The sequence below is a fragment of the Oncorhynchus keta genome, chromosome 19 (assembly GCF_023373465.1).
Source record: "Oncorhynchus keta strain PuntledgeMale-10-30-2019 chromosome 19, Oket_V2, whole genome shotgun sequence".
NCBI lineage: Eukaryota > Metazoa > Chordata > Actinopteri > Salmoniformes > Salmonidae > Oncorhynchus > Oncorhynchus keta.
The window spans coordinates 31,972,030-31,999,347 of NC_068439.1; the positions used below are offsets into that span (position 1 = coordinate 31,972,030).

The 27,318-nt window shown below is 41.5% G+C and overlaps 2 protein-coding genes across 2 annotated transcripts; both read right to left on the reverse strand.

Annotated features, from left to right (window-relative positions):
• Window positions 1-1,531: 1,531 nt before the first annotated feature.
• Window positions 1,532-8,269, reverse strand: LOC118398066 (splicing factor 3B subunit 4-like). The gene is made up of 6 exons (XM_035793053.2): window positions 8,114-8,269; window positions 7,101-7,229; window positions 6,199-6,741; window positions 3,737-3,904; window positions 2,276-2,437; window positions 1,532-1,907 (listed from the first exon to the last, which is right to left on the reverse strand). Exons 1-6 carry the CDS (start codon window positions 8,145-8,147, stop codon window positions 1,735-1,737), a joined length of 1,209 nt encoding a protein of 402 aa, XP_035648946.1. The 5' UTR covers window positions 8,148-8,269; the 3' UTR covers window positions 1,532-1,734.
• Window positions 8,270-11,008: 2,739 nt separating this feature from the next.
• LOC118398067 (LIX1-like protein) lies at window positions 11,009-26,854 on the reverse strand. The gene is made up of 6 exons (XM_035793054.2): window positions 26,335-26,854; window positions 25,157-25,320; window positions 22,113-22,253; window positions 21,835-21,930; window positions 18,403-18,480; window positions 11,009-15,144 (listed from the first exon to the last, which is right to left on the reverse strand). Exons 1-6 carry the CDS (start codon window positions 26,654-26,656, stop codon window positions 14,890-14,892), a joined length of 1,056 nt encoding a protein of 351 aa, XP_035648947.1. The 5' UTR covers window positions 26,657-26,854; the 3' UTR covers window positions 11,009-14,889.
• Window positions 26,855-27,318: the final 464 nt, after the last annotated feature.

A 27,318-nucleotide genomic window follows, 5' to 3' on the forward strand; every position in this document is an offset into this window, starting at 1 on the left:
ATTACTCTGCTCCAATTCAATGTTCGCATAGAACAGCTTCGATATGATCTGGAAAAAAATATATAGTTGAAAAATGACCAATAGTTATCCCTAATCAACAGGCATATTCATAAGAGATATCTGAAACAATGTTTTCCATGTAACTGAACATGTCTCCCTGAGTTGAATATCAAAGTGCCCCCCCCCCCACACACACCTGCTCCTGTTTCTATGCCAACCACTGGTCCATTCCACATAATGACATCATAGACAAGATGCTGAAGAAACCAGTAAGCCAGTAAGCTTAAATTATTTAACATTTAACATATCAGTTAGCTAACATATTTTTAAGGGGGGTTTAATTTACCAATATAATATAGGGTTTTAAGCCTCTTCGTTTGCACGTGTTAAAACTCATAACTGCTTAATAATTCAAATGTAAATATCATAGGTCAGGATAGGTACAATAAGCCTCATTCATAATGTAAGGGTGCATTATCCACCTAAAAAAAACAGAGAAACACTTTTTTTCACACCACTTTGATAAAGCTACCACTGGAATGTTATTTTTTTTACAGCAGGTTAGCAGACTGAGGTTAAGGTTAGGAAAAGAGGTAGGGTTAGCAACAAAAAAGCTCTCCTACCCTGCTATGAATATCACTTCCGGTCGTAGCTTTATCGAAGTGGTGTGAAATGAGTGCATACCTATAAAAAAAAAAAAACAGATACCCAAGACCCGGAAGTAACCCCTGGAAGATTCTCATGACCAGAAGACATTTTACCTCAACCTTGTTTTCTTGTTGTTGACCTAGGTTTGGCCTGATACACTTAATATCATGTTTCCATGGTCAAGCTAGGTTGTGTCCATTCACAATTTACTTTGTGTCCAATTCTGAAGACACATTTTCAGCCGATTTCAACTGGGGTTTGGTGGTATCAACTAATTTTAATCTTCAAGAATCTAATATTAATTTAAATGATCAAAAATGGCTTAAAATATCAGAGTAGGATTATGCAGCCCTATACATCCTCCTCCATAACCCACTACATCAGACAAGTGGTATCTGCAATAACCATGGCAACAGACTAAGTGAGAACCACATTCAACATGGAGGCAGCACAGATGTTTTTTTCTAGTTTGGAAGCATATACATTTGTAATCCACTCAAAGCTTTCCATCAAAGCACCGCCTATAGCAACATTGTATTTGGGGGTTTATAAAAAAATACTTAAGGTTTATATAGGCGAATAAGTTTTATTTTCTATTTGGTCTGGAACCTGTCAACTGACTTGTGCTTTGTCTGGTCAAAACATAACCTTCTCATTCATCTTGTCATTATGGACATGCCTCACCTTTCTTCCTGGCTTCCAACGGTCTCAAACGACTGGCCTTTTGATCACATTTGGAGTTTCTAACCTATTGAGGAAACCAACTACATGCTGTGTCTTATGTTTGTACTAGGAAAGCACAAGTTAATTGACATGAGATTTAATTCAGAACATGCATCATCTAAGAAAACTGAAATCATTTGACATCAATTGAAAGACCCAATTTGTTGTATTAAAAACCTTTATTCCGAACCTTTGTTCGGTTCTGTACAGTGAAGAAAATGTAAAAAAAAAAAAAAAAAAAAATTTAATGGAGCTACACCAGGTCTCCAAATTGTACTAGAATAGAAATTAAAGAATAGAAATCAAATTTTAAAAGAGCTAAATGAAAGCATGGTCATGCGCCTTGCTGTGGTCCTCCGTAGTCTATGGGGGCATTGGTCCTCTCATGGGGCCTCGAGGTGGGCCACCGGGTGGCCTCGGTGGCATTGGTGGCCCCCTCTGGAAGCCAAACGGAGGCGGACGAGGGGGACCCCCACCGTAGCCCGGTGGGGGCATGGGAGGAGGGGGTCCTCTCATGCCTGGATGCATGGGGTGACCTGTGTGGGTGGGGGGAGAGGGAGAAGGGATTCACACAATTATATATAATCTCATACAGCAGCACATTACAACAAGGATATCAGGAAACAAACCTCTTGGATATCCATAAAATTTATAAATGTCTTTGTGTCCCTTTAGACAAATAAGTAAAAATGTTTGTTTACAATACATTTCATTAAAGTCCAAAATGGACATACCAATTGCAGACTGTAGCATTAAACTAAGAAAAATTGTGATGCAAAACAATTTACCACTTTTGGTTTCATGAATCAGGAGTCAGGCAATTAATGATCCAACTTTGAGATTTCAACTACTGAACTGTATTGAGTTGAATTGACCCCTAGCCTTGTGAAGGCACAGCACTTACCCATGGGATGCCCATAGGGCCCTCTCGGTGGCATGCCCATGTGTGGATGAGGGGGCATGCCGGGGGGTGGAGGCGCCCGGTGCTGGTTGGATCCTGGGGGGCCCGGTGGAGGCACCATACCTGGGGGATGGCCATGAGGGTGCATAGACATCTGGGGCATTCCTGTTGGACATGAACAATATAATTGGTGGTGGTCCTCAGTAGCTTAGTTGGTAGAGCATGGCGCTTGCAACGCCAGGACAGTGAGTTCGATTCCTGGGACCACCCATATGTAAAATGCATGCAAGCATGACTGCATATACACTACATGGCCAAAAGTATATGGGAAACTCTTCAAATGAGAGGATACGGCTATTTGATGCACACCCGTTGCTGACAGGTCTATCAAATAGACAAACATTGGCAGAAGAATGACCCGTACTGAAGAGGTCAGTGACTTTCAATGTGGCAAGATCATAGGATGCCACCTTACCAACAAACCAGTTGGTCAAATTTCTGACATGCTAGAGCTGCCCAGTCAACTGTAGGTGCTGTTATTGTGAAGTGGAAATGTCTAGGAGCAAAAACGGCTCAGCTGCGAAGTGGTAGGCCAGTCAAGCTTACAGAACGGGACCACAGAGTACTGAAGCTTGTAAGCGTCCACAGTTGCAACACTCACTACTGAGTTCCAAACTGCCTCTGGAAGCAACGTCAGCACAAGAACTGTTCGTCGGGAGCTTCATGAAGCTCAAGCCTAAGATCATCATGGCAAAGCCAAGCCTTGGGTGGAGAGGTGTAAAGCTCACAGCCATTGGACTCTAGAGCAGTGGAAACGCACTCTCTGGAGTGATGAATCACCCTTCACCATCTGGCAGTCTGAAGGTCTAATCTGGGATTGGCGGATGCCAGGAGAACGCTACCTGCTTGAAAGCATAGTGCCAACGGTAAAGTTTGGTGGAGGAAGATTAAAGGTCTGTGGCTGTTTTTCATGGTTAGGCTAGGCCCCTTAGTTCCGGGGAAGGGAAATCTTAACGCTACAGTGATATTCTAATCTTAACGCTACAGTGATATTGTAGATGATTCTGTGCTTCCAACTTTGTGGCAACAGTTTGGGGAAGGCCTTTCCTGTTTCAACATGACAATGCCACCATGCACAAAGCGAGGCCACTACAGAAATCTCTTGACGAGATTGGTGTGGAAAAAGTTGACTGGCCTGCACAGAGCCAAGACCTCAAACACCTTTGGGATGAATTGGAACAAAGTCTGCGAGCCAGGCATAATCGCCCAACATTTTGGAATGAGATGTTGGCCATGTAGTGTATTAATGCACCTCATCACACACATGTTATCTTTACTTACCAGAAATAGCAGTAGCTTAAAATTTCACACACTACAATTTGAACTCCAATATTTTACAATCTGGGCAAGCTTTTCCTGACTGTGGTACTCAATTCAAATATATGGTCGGGGTGAGTGACTTACCCGGGTGCATGCCCTGGTGGAAGGGTGGCGGGCCGGGTGGGGGGCCTGAGCCCCCTCCCTGGGGTCCTGGTGTCCCTGGGGCTGGGGGCATGGGCATGCCGGGGGGCATGCCAGGAGGCATGGATCCAGGGGGTGGCACAGGAGGGAAGGCACCAGGTGGGGGCATGCCTGGAAATTAAGATCAGAGAGAGAAATTGCAACAAAAAAAAGTTTAATTCAAATTATTTTGATGTAGATGTTTTAATGTTGTGTTGGTGTTACTGAACAAGTTATAGTCGAGGAATTGTGAAGCCAACATAACATTTTCACATTGTGAGGAAAATCACATTTTTGTCATTCTTACTCTTACAAATCTACGGAGCACAGTCTATGACTATACAAGGCAATATACAAGGCAATATGATTACTTAGTACCCACACAAAATATTGTATACGGGACCCTATTCCAACTGCTGAAAGAGCTGCTTCCTGTGCTTGGCCCTCCTATGTTGAACATAATAAACGTCTCTCTATCCACCGGATGTGTACCAAACTCACTAAAAGTGGCAGTAATAAAGCCTTTCTTGAAAAAGTCAAACCTTGACCCAGAAAATATAAAACTCAACGGCCTATATCGCATCTCCCATTAAAAAAAAAAAAGCTGTCGCGCAACTCACTGCCTTCCTGAAGACAAAATGTATACGAAACGCTTCAGTCTGGTTTTAAACCCCATCATAGCACTGAGACAGCACGTGTGAAGGTGGTAAATTACCTTTTAATGGAGTCAGACCGAGGCTATGCATCTGTCCTCGTGTTCCTAGACCTTATTGCTGCTTTTGATACCATCAATCACCACATTCTTTTGGAGAGATTGGAAACCCAAATTGGTCTACACGGACAAGTTCTGGCCTGGTCTAGATCTTATCTGTCTGAAAGATATCAGTTCATCTCTGTGGATGGTTTGTCCTCTGACAAATCAACTCAATTTCGTTGTTCCACAAGGCTCCGTTTTAGGACCACTATTGTTTTCACTATATATTTTACCTCTTGGTTATGTAATTTGGAAACAATGTTAACTTTCACTGCTATGCGGACGACACACAGCTGTACATTTTGATGAAACATGGTGAAGCCCCAAAATTGCTCCGACATATCTTTTCTGATTTGGTCCTGCTGTACATACCTACAGGTACGCTACGGTCACAAGACGCAGGCCTACTTACTGTCCCGAAAATTTTTAAGCAGACAGCTGGAGGCAGGGCTTTCTAAAAGAGCTCAATTTTTATGGAATGGTCTGTCTGTCCATGTGAGAGACGCAGACTCTCAGACCTTTAAGTCTTTATTGAAGACTCAGCTCTTCAGTAGGTCCTATGATTGAGTGTAGTCTGGCCCAGGAGTGTGAAGGTGAACGGAAAGGCACTAGGGCAACGAACTGCCCTTGCTGTCTCTGCCTGGCTGGTTCCCCTCTCTCCACTGTGATTCTTTGCCTCAAGCCCTATTACAGAGGCTGAGTCACTGGCGCTCTTCCATGCCATCCCTAGGAGGGGTGCGTCACTTGAGTGGGTTGAGTCACTGACGTGATCTTCCTGTCCGGGTTGGCGCCCCTCCCTCGGGTTTGTGCCGTGGGGGAGATCTATGTGGGCTATACTCGGCCTTGTCTCAGGATAGTAAGTTGGTGGTTGAAGTGGTGTTGGGGCTGTGCTTTGGCAAAGTAGGTGGGGTTATATCTTGCCTGGTTGGTCCTGTCCAGGGGTATCGTTGGACGGGGCCACAGTGTCTCCCGACCCCTCCTGTCTCAGCCTCCAGTATTTATGCTGCAATAGTTTGTCGGGGGTCAAGGGTCAGTCTGTTATATCTGGAGTATTTCTCCTGTCTTATCCAGTGTCCCGTATGAATTTAAGTATATTCGCTTGCGCTCTCTCTCGCTGCTGCTCCAGTTTAAACTGTTCTGCCTGCGGCTATGGAACCCCGACCTGTTCACCGGACATGCTACCTTGTCCCAGACCTGCCGTTTTCAACTCTCTAGAGACAGCAGGAGCGGTAGAAATACTCTGAATGATCGGCCCTGAAAAGCCAACTGACATTTACTCCTGAGATGCTGACCTGCTGCACCCTTTACACCATTGTGATTATTATTAATTGACCCTGCTGGTCATATATGAAAATTTGGCCACATCTTGGCCATGTTCTGTTATAATCTCCACCCGGCACAGCCAGAAGAGGACTGGCCACACCATATAGCCTGTTTCCTCTCTCGGTCTCTTCCTTGGTTCAGGACTTTCTAGGGAGTTTTTCCTAGCCACCGTGCTTCTACATCTGCATTGCTTGCTGTTTGGGGTTTTAGGCTGGATTTCTGTACATCACTTTGTGACATCAGCTGATGTAAGAAGGGCTTTATAAATAAATTTGATTTATGAAGCTGAAATCAAATTCTTTAACCCTGGTGCACACACTTGCACACATGCACGCACACACACACTTACCAGGCATGGGCATCCCGGGTCCCAGGGTGGTGAGGACAGGCGTTGACGCAGAGGGGGGAGGCGGTGCATCTGCAAACAGCTGATGCGGCCGGTCAGCCTGCGAAAGCGGGTTCTGGGCAGCTAGGAGGCGTTCAGCGGCCGAGCCGTGCCGCTCGCCCTTGGAATCCTTCTTGAAAGCATATGACACTGTAATTGGTCGGTTGCACAGGTACTGGCCATTCATGGCCTCGATGGCCGCGTCAGAGGCATCGAAACTGGCATAGTTGATGAAGGCGTAGCCCTTGGAGTTGCCAGTGTCCGGGTCGCGCATGATCTTGGGCGTCTGGAGTATGACCCCAAAGGCGCTGAACGTGTCGTAGAGGAGTTTCTCGTCAATCTCCGGGTCCAGGTTACCGATGAAGATGTTGGCGCCAACATCTAGGTTCTTGTTGTGCGCTGAGGCCTTGTTGACACGGATGGGCTTTCCGTATAGTTTAATCATGTTCATAATCTTGATGGCGTAGTCCGCATCCTCTTCACTGAGGAACTCAACGAAGCCATAGCCTTACGAAGGGGTGGGGACAGAGGAAAGAATAACATTCAATAAGACTTTAACGGTTATATTTCTGATCAGCATTTTTTTTTTACAGGCTATTTGTCTCTAAAGGAGTCTCCAAAAATGACATGACATCAACAAGTGATGGGTTTTATAGCATAGACCTAATCTACAATGATCTGTCTTCTTTGCATAGGCTAGTTTTAGTTGTACACAGTTCTTATTTTCAAACATGAGTGCGCCACCTCACCATGTGATAGAAACCCTGGGGTTAGATATCAAAGTGTAGCATATCTGGTTGGTCTTACTGATGGTATGTGTCCGTTCTGTTACCAATGCGTTGTTTATGAGTATGTGTGTTACTTACCTTGGTGTTGTCCCGTGACTCTGTCTTTGGGCATGTGTGTGTTGACCACAGGCCCAGCCTGTAGGAAGAGCTCCCACAGCAGTGGCTCTGCCACTTTCTCATCCAGACCACCCACATACACAGTGGCATCTAAAGTAACAGAGAGAGCAAAACATTAAGTGGATGGGTAATAAGCCCAAACATAAAACCTTGTTATGGTCCCATGACATACAAGATATTTTCAAGACGTGCGGAAATGACTACCGTTACCTGTTTTTAGCAACACTTCTCCTATTTTGGAAGCTATATCCTATATCCGTTCCCATTACTTACATTACCGAGCAGTGCACAAGAATGAATTAAATCTAGTTTCCACGCATACGCTGCAGTTACATCACGTCTTTGGTTCAAGAGCACAAACCCTGCAAAACGAGCGCAGTTTTGCCAAAGACAGGGACGGTAAGAAGGGCGCAGCCTAACGGTTGAGAGCGTTGAGGGCAGTAACCGAAAGGTCGCCAGTTTCACTGTACCTATCCGGTGTGTGACAAAAATGTATATATTTAACAAAAATCGCTCTGGATAAGAGCATCTGCGGAATTACTTAAATGTTGCTGAATGTAAAAATTGTGTGCGCCCTACGCGCGAAGTCAACCAAGGCTAGGAGCATGTCCAGCTAGCTAATGTTACCCTCTTTGAGCCAGTCCCATTTAGGTATATGGCCCTGCCTTGAGCTCGCTAGCTACCCATTCATAGTCCGGCAGATTCTTTAATGACAAATCGGACGAGTCTGGTAGGACGTAAAAATACATAGCTAGCTATCTAGCTTGTTACAGTACATATGGCAAACGTAGGCTTGTAAACGAGCTTTGTTTGGCAATGGAATTGAGTCACACAGACAAGGCATATGGCTAGCTACGTCTTCATTCAGCTAGATTTATAGCTATAATTTTCAGGCCATGGGTTCAGATGTAATGGAAACTACTCGTATGGATACATTTGATGAAGTTCATAGTAAAATATAAAGACGAATCTACCTTGGTTGCGCTCCGAAATCGGTCCCGCCGCCATGTTAAATCCGGCGTGAGGGCAGCGTTATGCGGAAGTTGTTAATCTGATGGGCAAGAAACATATCCGGCAAAACCAAAGAACGCAATTAGATCAAGTCGCCATCTAGTGGTGGGCTGTCTATACCGGTGAGCTCTCATTCAAGATGCAGCTGCCCCGCACACCCATATCATTAAAACCACTCTTTGCTAATATCTAATATCACATTTCACCATTTTCTGTATTTTTTGCCAATATCGTGCTGAATCGTACATTCCTTATAGGGTCAAACTACAGTTAGTACATCCACTTTTGGACATATACATTCATGATATATACCCATTGATTCTTGAAGAATAAAACATATGAATAAATGCCTCATGAGCTTAGTAGTACCACATCATAACCCAATATATAAGCTTGTTTTACTCCAATGTCTGCAAACAATGTAAATGTAAACAAACACTGTATAGCCTCAAAACATGGTTTAAACTATAATGTTGATATTATGGTTGGTCAGTCCTTTCTTCAGGCCCATCCCTCAAATTTGCCAAAAACAGAGGCGGGGGATAGGGGGGAGGGGGATCTGCTTTGTTATTGTTTGAATTGTGGAGTGGCCCTGTAGAGCAGGGATCATCAACTAGATGAGGGGGCTGGAACATCATTTCAAATACATTGTAACATTTTCATAGGCCTATACCTTTGTCTCTGCCTGTTTTGACAATGTATTATAATGGTATATCTTATTATGTCTGACTTTCAGGTTCAAGCTATGCACTTCTGTGTAATTGTCAATGGCTGTCTAACAGTGACTTTATCTTAATGGAAACACCTGTGAAACAGGCTCCTCTAGTTTACATCTCACTTGAGCGTGACTTCTTGGATAAGATAAAGTGTCCGCATACCTGGCTGTGCCAGTTTCAGAACAAGTTTGTTCACTTAACTGACTCTATAAATAGTTGTTTCAAGTCAATGTTACAGGAATCACTAACAACTTGAGTAATAGGTACATGGGATACAGGCTCCTGTGGCTATAGGCTCCTTGGTTTAGTGAGAAAATGGACAACAAACAGAACAAATAATTAATATCTTTGTCTTGCCAGAGGTATGATGAAAAGTCTCACATGGACTTTATGCGTGGACTCCTTGCTGCCATGGGCTTTGATTGTTCCCGACATGCAAAATCTACTGCACAGAGGTGAGTGGTTGCCACTTTGCGTAATTTAGGCTATATTATGCACAGACAAAGAGAGTTATAGTAAAAAATACATGGAATATGAACTCTTCAATTTCTGATAGTTAACTTTAGTTTGCCAACACTTTAACTGACTAAAATCTTTGAACAAGCATTGAGTTATAGCTGATACACAACCGAAACTTCACTGAATGTAATGTCCCTGGCATAAAATGGAGGCCTGTAGAATGGAGGTGACCTGACCATGTCCTTTTCCTCACTCACTCAGACACTTTGTTGAACTAGAGTTGTCAAGTTGTCACATTTACATGTTCAGTTTTAAAGCTATATTCATTTGGACAGTGAAGCTAAAACTTTTAATTAGGCCCTATACTCCAGCATTTAGGATTTGAGATCATATATTTCATATGAGGCGAAAGTATAGAATGTCACCGTTTATTTTAGGGTACTTTCATACACATCTGTTTTACCTCCCCTGTTATTGGTAATGGTGAGAGGATAGCATGTCTTGGAGATATGATCTTAGTGCCTGTAACTTTCTCTCTCATCATTATTCACGATTCATTCATGATTATCCGTAATCATGGTAGCATCCACAAAAATGCAGAAGTGTTCAGAAACATATTCTTATTTACAAAATAGTGACCCAAAAATGAAACAAATTATTATCCATGAATTTCTATTGGGCACAACATAATCCAAAACACAACCAAAACAAACTACAAATACATCCAAATTTGTCGAGTCACAAGCTTGATGTAGTCATCGCATGCTAGGAATATGGGACTAAATACAAAACTTTTGGAAACATTGATACAGTGAACTTGTCCAAATACTTATGACACCTTCAAATGTGGGGACTAGATACATAGTGACTTAATTTCTAAACAGTTAAATATCCTAAAATAAAATATGACATTCTGTACTGTCACCTCATATGAAACATTTGATTTCAAATCCAAAATGCTTGAGTATAGAGCCAAATAAAAAGTTTGACCTTTGTTGTCCAAATAAATACGGAGACGGAAATACGGAAATGACGGAGAGTGTATACTGTATATTATAAGGCTGAAATGAATGGTAGCTAGGTCTTAAGAGGTAATGAATATTGATTTCCTTCTTCCCCCTGAAACAGCCAGCCAGCAGAGGCGACAGTGGCACATGTTGCCAAGAAGGAGAGCAGCCCTCAGATGTGTAGTCTTTCACTGGACCTCGACCCACCGCACTGCCAGAGCTGCATCTCCTACGAGGCTCGGCTGCAGCGCCTGGTCTGCGGACACTTCTACTGTGACCAGTGCAGGGGCTGCATCATTAACCAAGCTTTCAAGGACATCGAGGGCCTCTCAGACTACCCCTGTCCTATGTGCAACTCTATCCGTCAACTGGGAGGCACAGTGCCTGAGCCACGGCTCCGCAGTAATAGCACCCCCACTGTGTCTGTGGGCTTCAACGATCCCTCCTCCCCCACATCCTCACCTTAGCTCTGTTAATGCAGGTCATCAGGGAAGAGGAAGAAAAGGACACTGGGACTTGAAGTAAGATAGTAGAAAGGCCTTTTGGAGTCTGTTTTAGTGGAAAAACAGACAGAGATTCTGGGTTTTTAGGAGAACTGACTTCTTCACGAAGAAGTGTGCTCCAACAAACTACGCTTTTCTTTTAATTATTTCATAAAGGATGACATTGGAATCAGTGAGGGTTGTTTTTGGCTGCTTTATTGCATTTTCTGTATACAAATCTAAATAGAAACCTACATTGAGTAAAAAAGTAACAATTTAAAACTGGTCATATAAAATACATAAGGACTGTATAAAACAAAGTTTATATAGATCACATTTTGTACAAATGGATTTATGAATCATGCACAACTTGATAAGCGAGAAGGCAGGGTAATAACATGACTTGAACAGTTTATAAAAAGATTGCGTGTTATTCCTTTTAACACAGGTTGCAAACATTAGTCCCAAGTTATATTAAGTGTCGCTAAAACATGTATTTACATGGTAATTACACAGACAGGTTTAGTGGTAAAAAAAAAAGTTTTATAAAAGTATTGGATTCGCAAGAAAATGAAATTGGAAACCATACTCTTACAACAATGTGAACAATATACCTGCCAATGTAATTAATTACCATGTAAGATTGGTTGTTTTAGCTACACTTTATATAGAAGTGGGACCCAAACATTAAACAACTACATTTTTTAACAATGTACGGAATTAATGGTGAGCAGACAACTGCCATAAAAACCATCTGTAACACACCATTACATACACTTAAAAGAAAAATACAAAAGATAAATGATTCACACAAATAAGCGTGATGGGAGAATACACCTACCAGACACTTCATGAAATATGATTTCCAATAGCTAACACAAATACAGTCAGGTATCTACTTGCAGCCAAGTGTCAGCCTCCTCCTGGTAGAGGCAACCAGGGTTTTGGCTAAAATTACAAGTTCATGATGCCATTGACCTTAACAAGGGCTCCAGGACAGGTCAGATTACTTGAAAATAGAGCTCTTTGGCCATGCACAACAGTTGTGGGTTTGGCGTTGAAAAACAGAAGCATTAGCAGAAAAGTACCTCATATCTATGGTAAAATATGGTGGTGCATTTTTTATGTTTATGGGGCTATTTTGCTTCCATGGGTCCTGGGGCCTTTAAGGTCAACGGCATCATGAACTTTACCAAGTACCAGGACATTTTAGCCAAAAACACTTGTGCGCAAGTGGAGGATGACACGTGGTTGCAAATGGGTCTTCCAGCAAGACAATAACCCCAAGCACACATCAACATCCACAAAGAAATGGTTCATTGACCACAAAATCTACATTTTGCAAAGGTCATCTCAGTCTCCGGGCTTGAACCCCATGTGGTTTGAATTGAAGAAAGCAGTCCATAAGCCCTGACGGAGGATATAATGGTTCTGGAAAGATTCTGTATGGAGGAATGGTCTAAGATCCCTCCCAATATGTTCTCCAATCTTATAAAACAGTTTAGAAAGAGGCTCTGTGTCGTTATCCTTGCAAGTGGAGGGTGCTGGTGTTTTACCCCTATCTTTACATTTGTATTTTTTATTACTGGTTACACTAAAGCTCTTTCTCTGAGCAATTATATTAGCATAAAGTAATCTAATTTCCCTTTTTTTTAACCATGAAATATAGCTTAGTATTTGTATTATTTATTTTATACTGTCTTTTTTTGCTCATCTTTTTTAAGGGTGCCAATAATAATGGACCTGGCTGTGTGTTTTAACAAAAGGTTCACTTCTTTATTTAATTAGGACAAGCATACACTGGATTGCACTTCAATTGGTATGGCTTTTGTTTGTAGAAACAGGTGCCAGGTCTATAGAACTTGAGAACCACGGGAAATGCCTTACCTTGGCTTGGTAGGAAAACGAAGAACACTAACCAATACTGTCAATGAAAGAAGAAGCAATGGAAATGCTATCCAAAACTAACGGGCATCTCGTCAATGTATTTTGCGCTGCTGTTGCTATTGGGATATCATTACATTCAGGAAAGTTAGGGCAAGTTAGCTAAATCTTTTTTTCTCTCTGCTTATTTTCTTGTTAAAAAAACATACCATAGACAATTCCATCAAGAGACATATAGTAAGTAGGATACAACGTTAAACCCAAGAGGACATTGGGACTATGATACAACATTAGCGTGATGTTTGGTGCATTTTATTCGCATTCGTTATTTTTTTACTGTAGCTGTCAGCGTGATATTGCCATTGTGATATGAAATAGGCATTTACTGGTATTCAATGTGAACATGAATGGATTCTCTGTGTGTTCTGATCCCTGAATAAATGTGTTTTCTAAATGGGTCTATTTCAAGAGAATTTCAGAGTAGCAGATCGCATGACTGGATAACATTTCGTACCGGTATGGTAAAGCTTCTGTGGAATTCCCCCAAAACAACATCAATTCAAAAAGGATCCACTGTTATTTCATAATGGCTAAAAGATTAAGCCGAGTCCTGGACTAAAAACACTTTCCATGGAGCATTTATGATGGAGATTCTACATGGATAATTTTTTTTTTTCTTTTCAACATATAGCTGCAAAAACGCTTTAATAAATGTTTTACCTTGAGAGTAACTTGTGGTTAAGGGGGGAAACTGCAATCCCATATATTACTACAAACTCTTACGTTTGTGCACTGTGTTTGCTATGTTTTTGTGTTGCACACATTACTCACATTTAAACAGTTGTTAGCATCAATGCAGTGGTCAATCCGGATATCAGTATCAGCTAAATTACTTGCGTGCGTTTTAGTTAAAAATGGCTTAGTGACAGTAAATGATCCCGACTTAGAATGATAACGCTGAAAGTTTAGTCATTAAAAGCTGCAAGGCCAGAAAAAAACTGTTGGATAACTGACATTCGTGTAAACATTCTAGCAAGCAAAGCTAGGCAATTAGTTATTTTACGAGTGACATCAGTTTGAGTCGGAGGAGCGGCTCTTTCTTCGCAAATAAGGCTGGCTATCACTAATGATAGACTCTACAGATGTAGGATCTTAATTTGACCTATGCTGTCACAGCAAAATAATCCTGCAGCAACAGGATTTGAACGTTTTTAGTCCATAATGTTGCTTGAGCGGTGGTAAGGCTTTTATCTGGCCAAAAGTAGGCTTCATGAAAAGTGAAATACTATATAACCGTGTGTTAGTGTGGGTTTTCAGTAAATTTATGTCAATTACAAAAGTTAATCTGCATTTCCTGTGGTGTGGGAAAATCCTCAGCAACAAAAGAGTGATCAAATTAAGATCCTACCTCTGTATATAAGATCTGTAATGTAAGAGCTATACATAAATGTTCAAATAACTTTCATAGTCCTTAATGAAGTGATGGATCATGCTTAAGCAACAGACATTGGTCTATTTTGGTGAGAAAGATCGTTCTGTGACAATATCCTTGTGATTATGTCCTGTACGATCATTAAAGGCAAGTGATGGGCTTTAACTTTACCCATGTGGTAGCGTTGTCTACCAGCATAGAAAGGGAATGAGAGGAATGATAACATTTCATTATTCCATGTGAATTTCACAAATCCAATAACATGGCAGCACAAAAGGACCTCAATGACTTCTTATTATTCAAACCTGGTCCTAAAGATTTTGTTCTAAACTAGCACTAACATATCTGATTCAAATAATCAACTTATTGTCAAGACCTTCATAAACTGAATTAGGTGTATTAGTACTGGGCTGGAAAAAAAACTGCTGAAAGATCTAAGAACACTCACTGTTTTATAATTGAAAGCTCCTAAATGGCTGCCTTGCAAGTCTCTATACAATCAATGGTTATTGGCCACTTTTCCTCATTCCATCTCTAAGGCCAGATTCCAAACTGACAAACCAACTTCCTTCCATCTGCCCTTGACTCCCAACTCGCAGATCTGATCGGGCTGAATATGTAAAAGCCATGTGGTGGAAGCTATGCAGAGTTACTATTATGTTTCCCACACCTATGTAGACTTTTTGAGAACTGTGAGGGGGAAGTCAACGTGGGCAAATGGAAGTGAATCAAGTTATGGGGTTGGAATCCAGCGTATACCTAGCAGGTTGAAGGCAGCGTGGCAGTGTTGGCTGCATCCAGTTGGCCAACAGCCAGCATCAGGATGTCCTTCTTTTCCTTATGAAAGCGAAGCTCCCGGCCGGCCAGCCTGGCCTCCTCAAGTTCTCGATCTGTTGCCGCCACCTCCTGGGCGATGGTGCCAGCCACGCCTTGCTCTCGGTTCACCCAATCAGCAGCCATTTGGGTCCGCATGTCATCATCCAGCGCCCTATGGGAGTAGTGAGCCAGCACTTCCTGTTAGGGGAAAGCAAAATAAAAAAGTTGTTAGGCCGGAATGGACCTTACTGACGCCATGGCCATGATCGTTAGAAAATTCAGGCTCGCTGGGTAGGAAACAGAAATGCTCCATTAAATCATATTTTTCAACAGTACTGGTATCCTAGCAGTGCAGGTTTGATTGAGTTCCAGATTATGTTTAATGATCCTGAAATGCCTGGATTTGACACGATCTGGAACCACAAATGCGTGAGCTGCGTGGCCAGCAATAACATAATTTCAAATGAGGAATGTGAGACGTCTGGGTGAGCTAATTACTCCAGTGGCTCAGCCCCTCACCTTAATCATTGAGATGAAAGGCATGAGGCCAGACCAAATAGAATACTTAAAATCAGTCAAGAGACACACAGGGCGAAAGCACTCCGTAACCCTAGAAAACACAATACATCTGAGTCGTATCTATCCCAATCGTGGAGTTGCTGGTTGCTCTTCCTCCTCTTTGACTTGTGATCTGAATGGCGTAAATTGGCAAAAGCCAGGTTTGAGGCACAATTTGACTATTCAGGTGAATTTATATTCATTTACTGAATTGTAAGTTGCCTGAATTGACCCCCATACTGCAAATACGATGTCAGAAAGCTCCACTTTTTAGATGAGCAAACATGAAGGGTGGGGGATGAAAACTTAAAGGTGTGCATAGAGCCTGAATATTTTAATGTTTGAGATCAGATGAAGTCAAAGAAAAATGCTTTTACAAACTTGAATCAAACTCTGATCAAGGCTCATAGTCAGTCGATGCCTTAAAAGTCATTTATGTATGTAAGATGCATGAGATAATGAGGACTGAACACAAACATTTAGGTCACCCGACTCTGCCTGGAACAGAGTCACTTCATAGGTATTCATTCAGCCCACACAATGTGGTTTAGATAGGTATTCATTCAGCCCACACAATGTGGTTTAGATAGGATGGAATGTCATGCTGAAGGAACCTAACTCAAGCCAGAGTGGAACTCAGCCAATTATCTCCAGTGAGTTTCAGCCCCATTCTGTACTTAAGTTGAACTGAGATGTGGTGTTGGCTGTACCATTTGAATTATAATTAAATACTATCACTGGCAGTCTGTAAGGATGAGGGATATGTTTTATTTTCCAAACTTGCTGGAATTAATGGTAACTGTCAGGCAAATGTTTTTCTCAAATAACTCTTTAGTTTGATCAGTTATTCTGTTGCTGAGAACAGAGAAGTTTGAGTTATGATGTAGCTATATTTCCCTTCCTTTACACCAGAGGGGTATACTACAAAGCAGGATCAATGAGTTCGCCAGCCAGTTTTGATAAACAAACAGAAATAACTATAGGTTCTCTGATTCATTAAGAAAGATAAACTTAAGTATGTGTTTTTGTTTGTTGAGTCAATTACACCATACTCATTTCAAGTTCATCTTTCTAAACAATAAACAACAAATCAGAATTTTTAAGCAAGTTATTTGGCGAATTCATTGATCCTGCTTTGTAGTGTACATTTAGTAATTTAGCAGATGCTCTTATCAAGAGAGACTTACAGTAGTGAATGCGTACATTTTTCATACTTTTTCAAACTGGTCCCCTGTGGGAATCAAACCCACAACTCTGCTGTTGCAAGTGCCATGCTCTATCATCTGAGCCACATGGGACCCAGGTGTGTGTCCAAATATTTTTCTCTAAAGTGCCAGAAATAGAAACATATTCAAATTTGCTCACATACAGTTGAAGTCGGAAGTTTACATACACCTAAGCCAAATACATTTAAACTCACGTTTTTCACAATTCTTGACTTTTAATCCTAGTAAAACACCTGTCTTAGGTCACTTTATTTTAAGAATGTGAAATGTCAGAATAATAGTAGAGAGAATGATTTATTTCAGCTTTTATTTCTTTCATCACATTCCCAGTGGATCAGAAGTTTACATATACCGGTACTCAATTAGTATTTGGTAGCATTGGCTTTAAATTGTTTAACTTGGGTCAAATATTTTGGGTAGCCTTCCACAAGCTTCCCACAATAAGTTGGGTGAATTTTGGCCCATTCCTCCTGACAGAGTTGGAGTAAGAGTCAGGTTTGTAGGCCTCCTTGCTCGCACAAGCCTTTTCAGTTCTGCCCACACATTTTCTATATGATTGAGGTCAGGGCTTTGTGATGGATACTCCAATACCTTGACTTTGTTGTCCTTAAGCCATTTTGCCACAACTTTGGAAGTATGCTTGGGGTCATTGTTCATTTGGAAGACCCATTTGCGACCAAGCTTTAACTTCCTGACTGATGTCTTGAGATGTTGCTTCAATATATCCACATAATTTCCCTCCCTCATGATGCCATATATTTTATGAAGTGCACCAGTCCCTCCTGCAGCAAAACACCCCCACAACATGATGCTGCCACCCCTGTGCTTCACAGTTGGGATGGTGTTCTTCGGCTTGCAAGCCTCCCCCTTTTTCCTCCAAACATAATGATGGTCAAACAGTTCTATTTTTGTTTCATTAGACCAGAGGCCATTTCTCCAAAAAGTACGATCTTTGTCCCCATGTGCAGTTGCAAACCGTAGTCTGGAGCCAAGGATCAACCAGACCTGTGGAGGTCTCCAATTTTTTTCCTGAGTTCTTGGCTGATTTCTTTTGATTTTCCCAAGATGTCAAGCAAAGAGGCACTGAGTTTGACAGAAGGCCTTGAAATACATCCACAGGTATACCTCCAATTGACTCAAATGATGTCAATTAGCCTAACAGAAACTTCTAAAGCCATGACATCATTTTCTGGAATTTTCCAAGCTGTTTAAAGGCACAGTCAACTTCGTGTATGTAAACTTCTGACCCACTGGAATTGTGATACAGTGAATTATAAGTGAAATAATCTGTCTGTAAACAATTGTTGGAAAAATTACTTGTGTCATGCACAAAGTAGATGTCCTAATCGACTTACCAAAACTATAGTTTGTTAACAAGAAATTTGTGGAGTGGTTGAAAAACAAGTTTTAATGACTCCAACCTTAGTGTATGTAAACTTCTGACTTCAACTGTACATACTTACTTACTTTTTACACATAACAGTCATAAGTCATTGCTTTCACACAAAATAAACCAAAAACATTTGAAAAAAACAGAAAACCAATTGTTTGAAATACATCCAAAAAAATACTGATACTGTCTTATTTAACACCAGGACAAATACCAACTGAAACAGGCCTATGAAATAAAGTAATACCAATAATAAGTACTATTATCCAAATGAGATCTTACTTGACGGGAGCATTGTCTCTCTCTCATGGCCTTCAGGCTACCATTCCAGTGCAGCAGCTGAAAGACTGTCATCAATTCCTGAAAGAAGAAAACAGTTCAGCGTCGACAAGCAACATTGTTGTGTGTGGCTGCGCCACATGGAAAGCACTGTTTGGCACTAAGCACAATTTCAAGTTTGATTATTATCACAAGGCTATGAGTTTTTAATGCCAAAGTCACAAGATTTAATGATTTAAGGCTGGTAATGGGAGCTAAGGAGGTGGCTGGGGCGGCAGGTGGCCTAGTGGTTAGAGCGTTGGGCCAGTAACCGAAAGGTTGCTGGATTGAATCCCCAAGCTGACAAGGTAAAACTCTGGAGTTCTGCCCCTGAACAAGGCAGTTAAACCACTGTTCCCTGGTAGGCTGTCATTGTAAATAAGAATTTGTTCTTAACTGACTTGCCTAGTTAAATAAAGGTTACATTTAAAAAAGAGGGAGACGGTCAATAAGTAGCAATCATTTGTTTGCATGTGTAGAGCCCTAAATCATAAGCTGTGGTTTGGAAAAGACCAATCCATGCATTAGATTCAGTGGATTTGGATGACAAACAATGAAAAGACTGGAGGCCAGCAATTCTGTCCAGATTTGTTTGCCAGACCAACATGCTCTTAGGAAATTCCTGGAACCACAGAGTCCAATACATGGTTTTGCTCCAATTTTCTTCTGCACGCACGATGGTCCTCACACTCATTCATGTAGTGGGTCTCATTATCTAGTCCTTGACATCTACAGCCATCTCTAGTCCTCGACATTCCTGATAAGTGCACTTTGAATAAGTAAAATCTCTGTTTTAAGTGTGTAAAATCCCAATTTAATTGATGTACATGGACATTATTTCAATTGCTCCCGAAACTGGCATGCTCTGCTTTAGTTCATGCTGTCATGAGTCTCAAACCGCTGCATTTATCAGGTTCAACGGCGTACTTTTCCTCCATTCAACCTGGGAAACCAGAGTGGTAAGTCATAAAGCAGAGGAGAGGAAACCAGCCAACTTTAATAAACACTAAGAAATAACTCCTGGTTTTCTTGATCATAAATTACGCTATAGTTTAGGGCTGATCAGTAAACGTTTATATTTTTTCATGAACTGGAGTTACAAAGCTAAATGACAATATGGTTATCGGCTTTGTGTAATTACCAGTAGTTTTGGCACCACTAGCCATGTCTATGTTAACATGTATGCATCTCCCTTGTTTATAGTTCTGTAGAAACCATAATATAATTGCACATTCTCCAACCAATCCCATGTGTTTTTTTGTATCTGTGTGGGCAAAGAATAGCCAGTATTTGGATTCCTCATCTCCATCTCCTCCAGTGGCGTGTATTCATGGATGCCAAGGGAAGCCATGTTTCCCCCAAAAATGTACCAAGAAAAATCTTTTTTTAAATAACATAAAATAATGTATCTTTCGTCTCTCTGTGTGTTTGGAATTTGCCTTCTATTACATCTGCTAACCATGTGTATGTTACCAATACAATTTGATTTGAGAGGCGGAAAGTATCTCACTGGAGAAAGCATCCGAGCGAGCAAAACAGCGCCCCTCTGTCTCTGTATGAGTAACCCATCTATCTGATGCCGTCTGGTCAAAAAGAGTATGATATTGTTGCCTCCGGTAACATTGAATGCAAGGGAAGCCAGCAAGCAATTGGCCTCTCTTAATAAAAAGGTATACAATAATAGCCAATCAGAGTTGAGCTAAACTGAATGAGCTCAACTGTGAATGGTCCTGGCACACTAAAAAAAAGTCTCAAGGGAAGACAGTTTGCATTTGGCTTCACATCACATCAAAAGCCAAATGTCATTGACAGAAAAAAACTTGAATTGTTGCATCTCGTTGTGTTGTTGTCCTCTGGTGGCTAGCTAGCTAGCAAACATGTTCCTACATTAGCCATGGATGGAGATAGGGATTTGGAGATGTGGTTTTGCTTAATTCAACGTACTGGCCAAAGATTAGAACGGTGATTCTGATCAAACCATAAATTCATACATTGTGTCCCTGGCCTGAGTGGATGGAAGCTCAATATGTAGCTAGATGTAGTAGGCAAAAAAAAAAATCCATTATTTTACCAGGTAAGTTGACTGAGAACACATTCTCATTTGCAACACTGACCTGGGGAATAGTTACAGGGGAGAGGAGGAGAAAGAATGAGCTAATTGTAAACTGGGGATTATTAGTTGACTGTGATGGTTTGAGGGCCAGATTGGGAATTTAGCCAGAACACCAGGGTTAACACCCATACTCTTACAATAAGTGCCATGGGATCTTTAATGACCTCAGAGAGTTTAACATCCCATCCGAAAGAACGCACCCTGCACAGGGCAGTGTCAATCACTGCCCTGGGGCATTGGGATATTTTTCTTTTTAGACCAGAGGAAAGAGTGCCTCCTACTGGCCCTCCAACACCACTTCCAGCAGCATCTGGTCTCCCATCCAGGAACTGACCAGGACCAACCCTGCTTAGCTTTAGAAGCAAGGCAGCAGTGGTATGCAGGGTGGTATGCTGTTGGCATGTTAACTAGCTAGCTCATCGTTACCCATGAAAGGAAGTTAGACTAGCGAGCAAGCACCTTAGCCAGGTAGCCTAGGACAACAATAACTAAAAGCGTGTACTGTATGACAGATTCATAGACCATTTCATCAAAATGAAAGAAAGGAGGATAGCTTTGGCGTTTCTCTACAAGTAGGGTGAGTCAACATGTTTTTTTCTACTTACGCACACGCACACACAGAAATCAGTACCATGGACAGGCACATTAAATTTATGTTGATAGGGCTAAATCGATTTCGGTATATTTTAGTTGTCAATGTGTTAGGCTAAGCATAGGTGATTTGATGATGTTGAAATGTTGAAGTTGGAATGGAGCTGGAATAGTGGATGCAGCGACTTATGGTAAGTCTCCGGTGTTCTAAATCAATAGTTGTTTTAGTAGTCTGGAAATGTCAGAAACATTAAATGTGCTTGACCATGCTGTAGGTCTTGTAACAGTTTGTTACATGCAATATGCTTTGTGGAATCCACCAGACAGATGTTGCTCTCTGGTTTTGTGATAAAAACAAAGGGGTGGTTGAATTTATTCAGCCACTGTGTCTTTTTATTGTCTTGGCCTTAGGTCTCGGTGTCAAGCCGTACAGGTTATAGAGCAAACAGCCTAATTATCACAACACAAAGGTTGTAATATGTTTTTTTTTTCATGGCTTGGCTTCCACAGTGATTTTACCCACAAACCACTACTGATCTCCTAATTTCCTACATCCTGACCAACGTACCATCAACATTCCTAAACTGGCCTCATATACAGTCCAACCTTTTCCTTTTCTTACATTTCATTTGCCGTAACATCCTCTGTATCATCACAAGTAACCAAACTTTGCACTGATCCATCCTATTTACCTGAAACTCCAACATTGACTTTCCTTTGTTGGACTCCAGCATGAAGCGAAATGCCCCGATTCCTGTGCTGGGGTTGTCTGCCTCTTCTCTGTTTCCCTGTAAAATACAAGTAGAGTCCAATCATCCAGTCTTTTTCTCCTTAAGAGCCCAATCAGATTAAGATCTTACCCTCATAAGGACATGACCTTTTAATAGGAGCTGCAGTATGGATTATATTAAAGACCTGTGTGCACTGCTTCTGTTAGTGTACATTGAAAAATACATTAAATGCCACTCACATTAAAGGAGGCCAGCGCCTCACATACACTCTTCTCAATGAAGTCATCTGTGATGCGGCGGGAAGGATGCTCGTTGAAAACAGAGTTCATCAGCGCGATCTTGGCAGCACTACGTCTTGCTTCAGCCTTGGTTGGACAAAACTGCCGAAAGTAAAGCATAAAACATATTTAGTACTTTTCTGAATGTTTCCAAGTCCCCCCAAAATATATGTTGCCTTTGGCATAAATTGTAACATTATGACACTGTGATTCATGCAATATCATAATATGGGTGAGTCAAATTATTGTATTGGACTTCTGGAAGTCATATATATTTAATTTTAATAATGACCTTTTTCTTGAAAGATTAAGCACTTGAAATGTATGTTAATCTTGTTTCATGTATGTTTCAGAATGATGTCTAGGTAATATCGATGCTTCCACTTCATTGCTATTATTTCAAAGAAAGAAAGAAAGAGAGTTAGGAAGGGTAGAGGCAAGGGAGGCCCTGTGCAAATGGGATGAGGGGGAGAATGTGGGGAGGGGTGTCACGGCTCCTTCTAAACTCAATATTTGGCTCTAATTACAACCAGATGAGCCACCATATGAGTTTCCAACCACAGTATGCATTGTAGCCAGCCAATTGGAGGAGAGGAAGAAATGGCAAAACATTTAATCCTCCCATGGAACATTCTGGTATGCTCAATGCTTAAGTTCTAGGATGATTTAGAATTGAAAATAACATTTCAAAAAAATAATGTACATTAAAGCAGTCATTGATATTTCAATAATACTGGTGGATTATTTAACAGATAGGAACACAGCTCATACTGTATGTAATTATGTATAAATTCATGGAAGAGATCAACAGGTAAATCCACTTCAAATCAGTTTAGATGAAGGGGAGGAGACAGGATAAAGAATCATTTGTAAGCATTGAGAAATTTGAGACATGGATTGTGTATCTGTACCATTCAGCGGGTGAATGGGCAAGACCAAATATTTGAGTGCCTTTGAACCGGTATGGTAGTAGGTGCCAGCACACCGGTTTGAGTGTGTCAAGAACTGCAACAGTGCTGTTTTTTTTTTTTACACTCAACAGTTTCCCATGTGTTTCAAGAATGGTCCACCACCCAAAGGACATCCAGCCAACTTGACACAACTGTGGTAAGCATTGGAGTCAACATGGACCAGCATCCCTGTGGAACGCTTGACAACTTGTAAAGTCCATGCCCCGATGATTTGAGGTTGTTCTGAGGGCAAAAAGGGGTGCAACTCAATATAAGGACTCCGAATGTGTGTTCCTAATGTTTTGTACACTCAGTGTATATAACAACATTTACACACACTTCAACAGTTCTGGTCAAGTTATAAACTATGTAAAACATGCTACTATGTCACTTCACTTCATTAGATACTTAAGACAGATTTATCAAGACATTTGTTTAAAGACATGCTCTGGAACTTTGGCGACTACTAAGTATTTTTTTAAACCTCCCGCTTTGGGCTGGATATAGTCTCACTTTGCCATACCTTCCAAAATCACGTCGTTGTCATGCCTCCCTTGGATGTCTGGAGAATTTTGTATTGCAAAAACAGTTTGAATGGTCTGCAGGCTCCCTGCGGCAAGATTTTGATTGGATGTTACATTTCAAGAATACTCCCCTCACATGCCCGTTGGTGCTACCTGTTATGTTTGTCATGGTTTTCAGACCGGAAAGGGAACATTTTGCGGAGAGTTATTGCAAACTAGCATATGGAACATTACAGAAAATGGAAGACAAACTAGGGGAAAACTGAATTCTGTTTTGCCAGAAGTGTGCTCTATACACAAAATCGAGTTTTAATCTGCGATTTCCCGGCCATCCTCACCCACTGTTGCACCTACGACACTAATCTAGTGAGCACTACTGGAGCTCCACCCAAGCAAGGCATTTAATTGGTTTGACGTGTTGCGAGCATACACTCATTGGTACACTGGGTTCTAAACCCCGATTTAGCTATTTTTCTGCCATGAAAGCGACAGTTTTTCTGGGAGCTGTGCTGCACCCTTTTCCCCCACGTGGGCCAGCCCACTAACAATTTGAGTTCAACCAATGAGCTCCAGCCCCTCATCAATTGAGTGACAGCTAGCAAGTGGTACATCCATGCACACACAGCAGAGCGAGAGCAATGAGGTTTTGCACATATGTGACATAGTACACAATTTTAGGGGACCACTTTTGACTCATGAGTGCTCCCTTTAACTACTGGCTAAAAAGTATACAATAGTACTGGAGAATCTAACACATCCTTGAAGTATTCAGATAAACAACAGAACAGTTGGAGGAGAAAGCTCCAGAAACATCCGGGTCATGTTCATTAAGCAACAAACAGAAGAAAATGGACTGAAACTGGGAGGGACTACCTGTACCTCTACGATAAGAAACTCACATTTCTGTGATTCACAGGAATCACATACACATACTAGAAAACGTATGAACTCACTGTACGGTAAGTGTTTTTTGACTCCAACAGAATATGGCTGCACAGTCAGCAGTTGGTAAACAAAGACACTGCATAAACATTGTTTTCAATTGCACAACGTTTTGCTACGGGGTGCCCCCATAAACATGACCCAGGCCTAATTAGTCGCTTGCTCTCCCTTGACATTTCTCAAGACAGTTCAGAAGAGGCTCCCAGTGATTGACATTTGATCTGAAAATCCAGGGCCAATGTACTCAGGAAGATCAAGACAGATTGTCAGAATTGATTTAGGTAGAAGCATTTGTGCATGAGTAGAGTTGTACCAATGTACTCAGGAAGATCAAGTCAGATTGGCAGAATAGATTTAGGTAGAAGCATTTGTGCATGAGTAGAGTTGTACAGACAGATAAATCCCTAAGGTTATGGCCACATAGGGAATTTCATTCATACAGTTACACCAATTAAAAACCATTATACTGTAGTAGTAATAATAAGTACACTTTTCAAGCACTTTCACTAACTCAGAGATACTATACAGGGGGCCTTCCACCCGAGGAGCGTTTTAGTGCCCACAACTTTATTGAGACAGGTTAGCTCACCTGGAAACTCCCAAAGCAGCTTCCCCCTGGGAGACTGACGTAGCAAACATAGGGTGGGTTGTTTGATGGGACCATCTCGTACACCACCAGCGCCCCATTCCTGAGGTCTGCCCCTCTTGACTGCTTCATCTGCCAGAACTCTTGCAAGGCTTCCACCACGTTCACTGGATGAGACATAAAATGACATAGTTTAACATTAGACTGCATGGAGTCATAAAGGTGGACTCAGCGATATGACGTAGATGCAGAAAGTAAACGGCATACTGGGTCAATTTCCGCAACAACTAAGAGCATTGAAGCGCAAGGCTCAACTTGCTGTTTTGGTCCCATGGCTACCATGCAGTGACAGCGTGAAGCGAACATGTGCACTTGCACAGATACTGTGTGTGAGTCTTGCATCTCGCTCATCTCAATAGCTCAAGTTAGAATAGCTGAGTCTACCTTTAAATATGGTCCGGTGGACTCATTTGGTATTCAGGTTTGAAAGAATAAAAGTGACACAGTGGAATATTGTGTATGAGTAAGGATTCAAACTTGGAACACTGCTTTCGCACATATTTGGAGATATCCAAAAACATCCGGTTTATATTATAAGTAAACAACAAGGAACAACCCACTGAACTGACTGAAGCTGTCCGAATTTCATTATATTTAATTAGCCAGGCAAGTCAGTGAAGAACAAATTCTTATTTACAATGATGGCCTAACCAAAAGTCCACATAGACTCAAAATGATTAAGGAGTACATAACATCATCATACTTCTGTAAATGAAAATTGAATAGGCCTACCCACATTTCATTTATTGGGTTTTTGGATGATAGTATAACGTATGGGCTAGGCCTACTCTAAAACATTAGCGGTGAAGTCCCACATTTCGAATGGAGTGCCCAAGTGCTACGTAAAATGAGCACGCAACAGTATCCTGTAGTGAACTGCATCCTGTAGTCATTAGCCTAGATATGACAAAATATTGCCTATCATAAACTCGGTATGTTCATGTAGCCTACTGTTATCAACTGGATGTGCTGTTTTGGTGACACTATGTATGTTGCACATGCACTACTACACTATTCAATCCCTTTTGTCAGTTTAATCACAGTTACGGTGAGTTACATTTGAATCACGGCCAGGGAAAGTCGGAGAACCAAAATTCTGCGACTAATTTGTTCCAGGTTACCTCTGCCATAGCCCTGCGTATGCTTAGCAAAGCTCCGAACAACAGCCTCCACCGCCTCCTTCAAGACCGCCGGGTTCCCTGGATTACATAGACCGAATCCAGCCACCCCTGTTCCGAGACCCGCACTCCCAATAGTGCCGTGAAGACTGTGGAGTTGAAGCGGCGGGGGTGGCCCGGAGGAAGCACATAGGGAGACCGGGGGAGGCAGCAGAGGTGCGGTTGGAACTGTAACCCCGGGCCGGAGAGAGGAGCGTAGGGTCCCAGTCGATCCAGCTCCAAATCTTATCCCTGGTTGAAGTCGCTGAGGGCGGATAGATTCCATTGTTGAAGCGTAAACGTCAACAGTAGGGGGAATACCAATAGAGGAAATTCGTGATGAAAATACTGGTTTCCTCGCTAATAATGTAATGGAAAATTACAAAAAACGAAACTAAAAAGATAGTGATAAATATAAAGTGTTTTCCTCACGGAGAAAAATGTTTTCTGCCAATCCCGTTAGTCTTTGTGAGGATTAGGCTGCTTGGCTGTCAATCTTGGGGTAGGGGCGGAGAAATCAGAGACGTGGAAAAGGGGAGCTGTGAATAGGCCATTTTCTTGAACCAGCAATGCAGGAGGGGGAAAATAATTATGTTGAAAATACACGCCCTACAAGATATTATTAGGGTAGTGTAACTTACATTGTAATACTTTGGAAAAATAGTAGCTACTGAAATAATTATTTTAACGTTTTAGGGGTAAAGATATGTGTTAAATGACAGTGACAACACAGTGATAGATACCTTTAAATTATACTACTTTTTAACCATTTATGCAACGCACACTATCCATCCACCCATACCCCCAACCACACACATCCCATTCACTTCATCATCCATCCATCTTTCTAACTTGTCATCTAACTTCACTATCGCTGGTCTAGATCAGCTGGACATCTAACTAAAACACAGACCCTAAACCAACACATCTAACTTCATAGTGTGGATT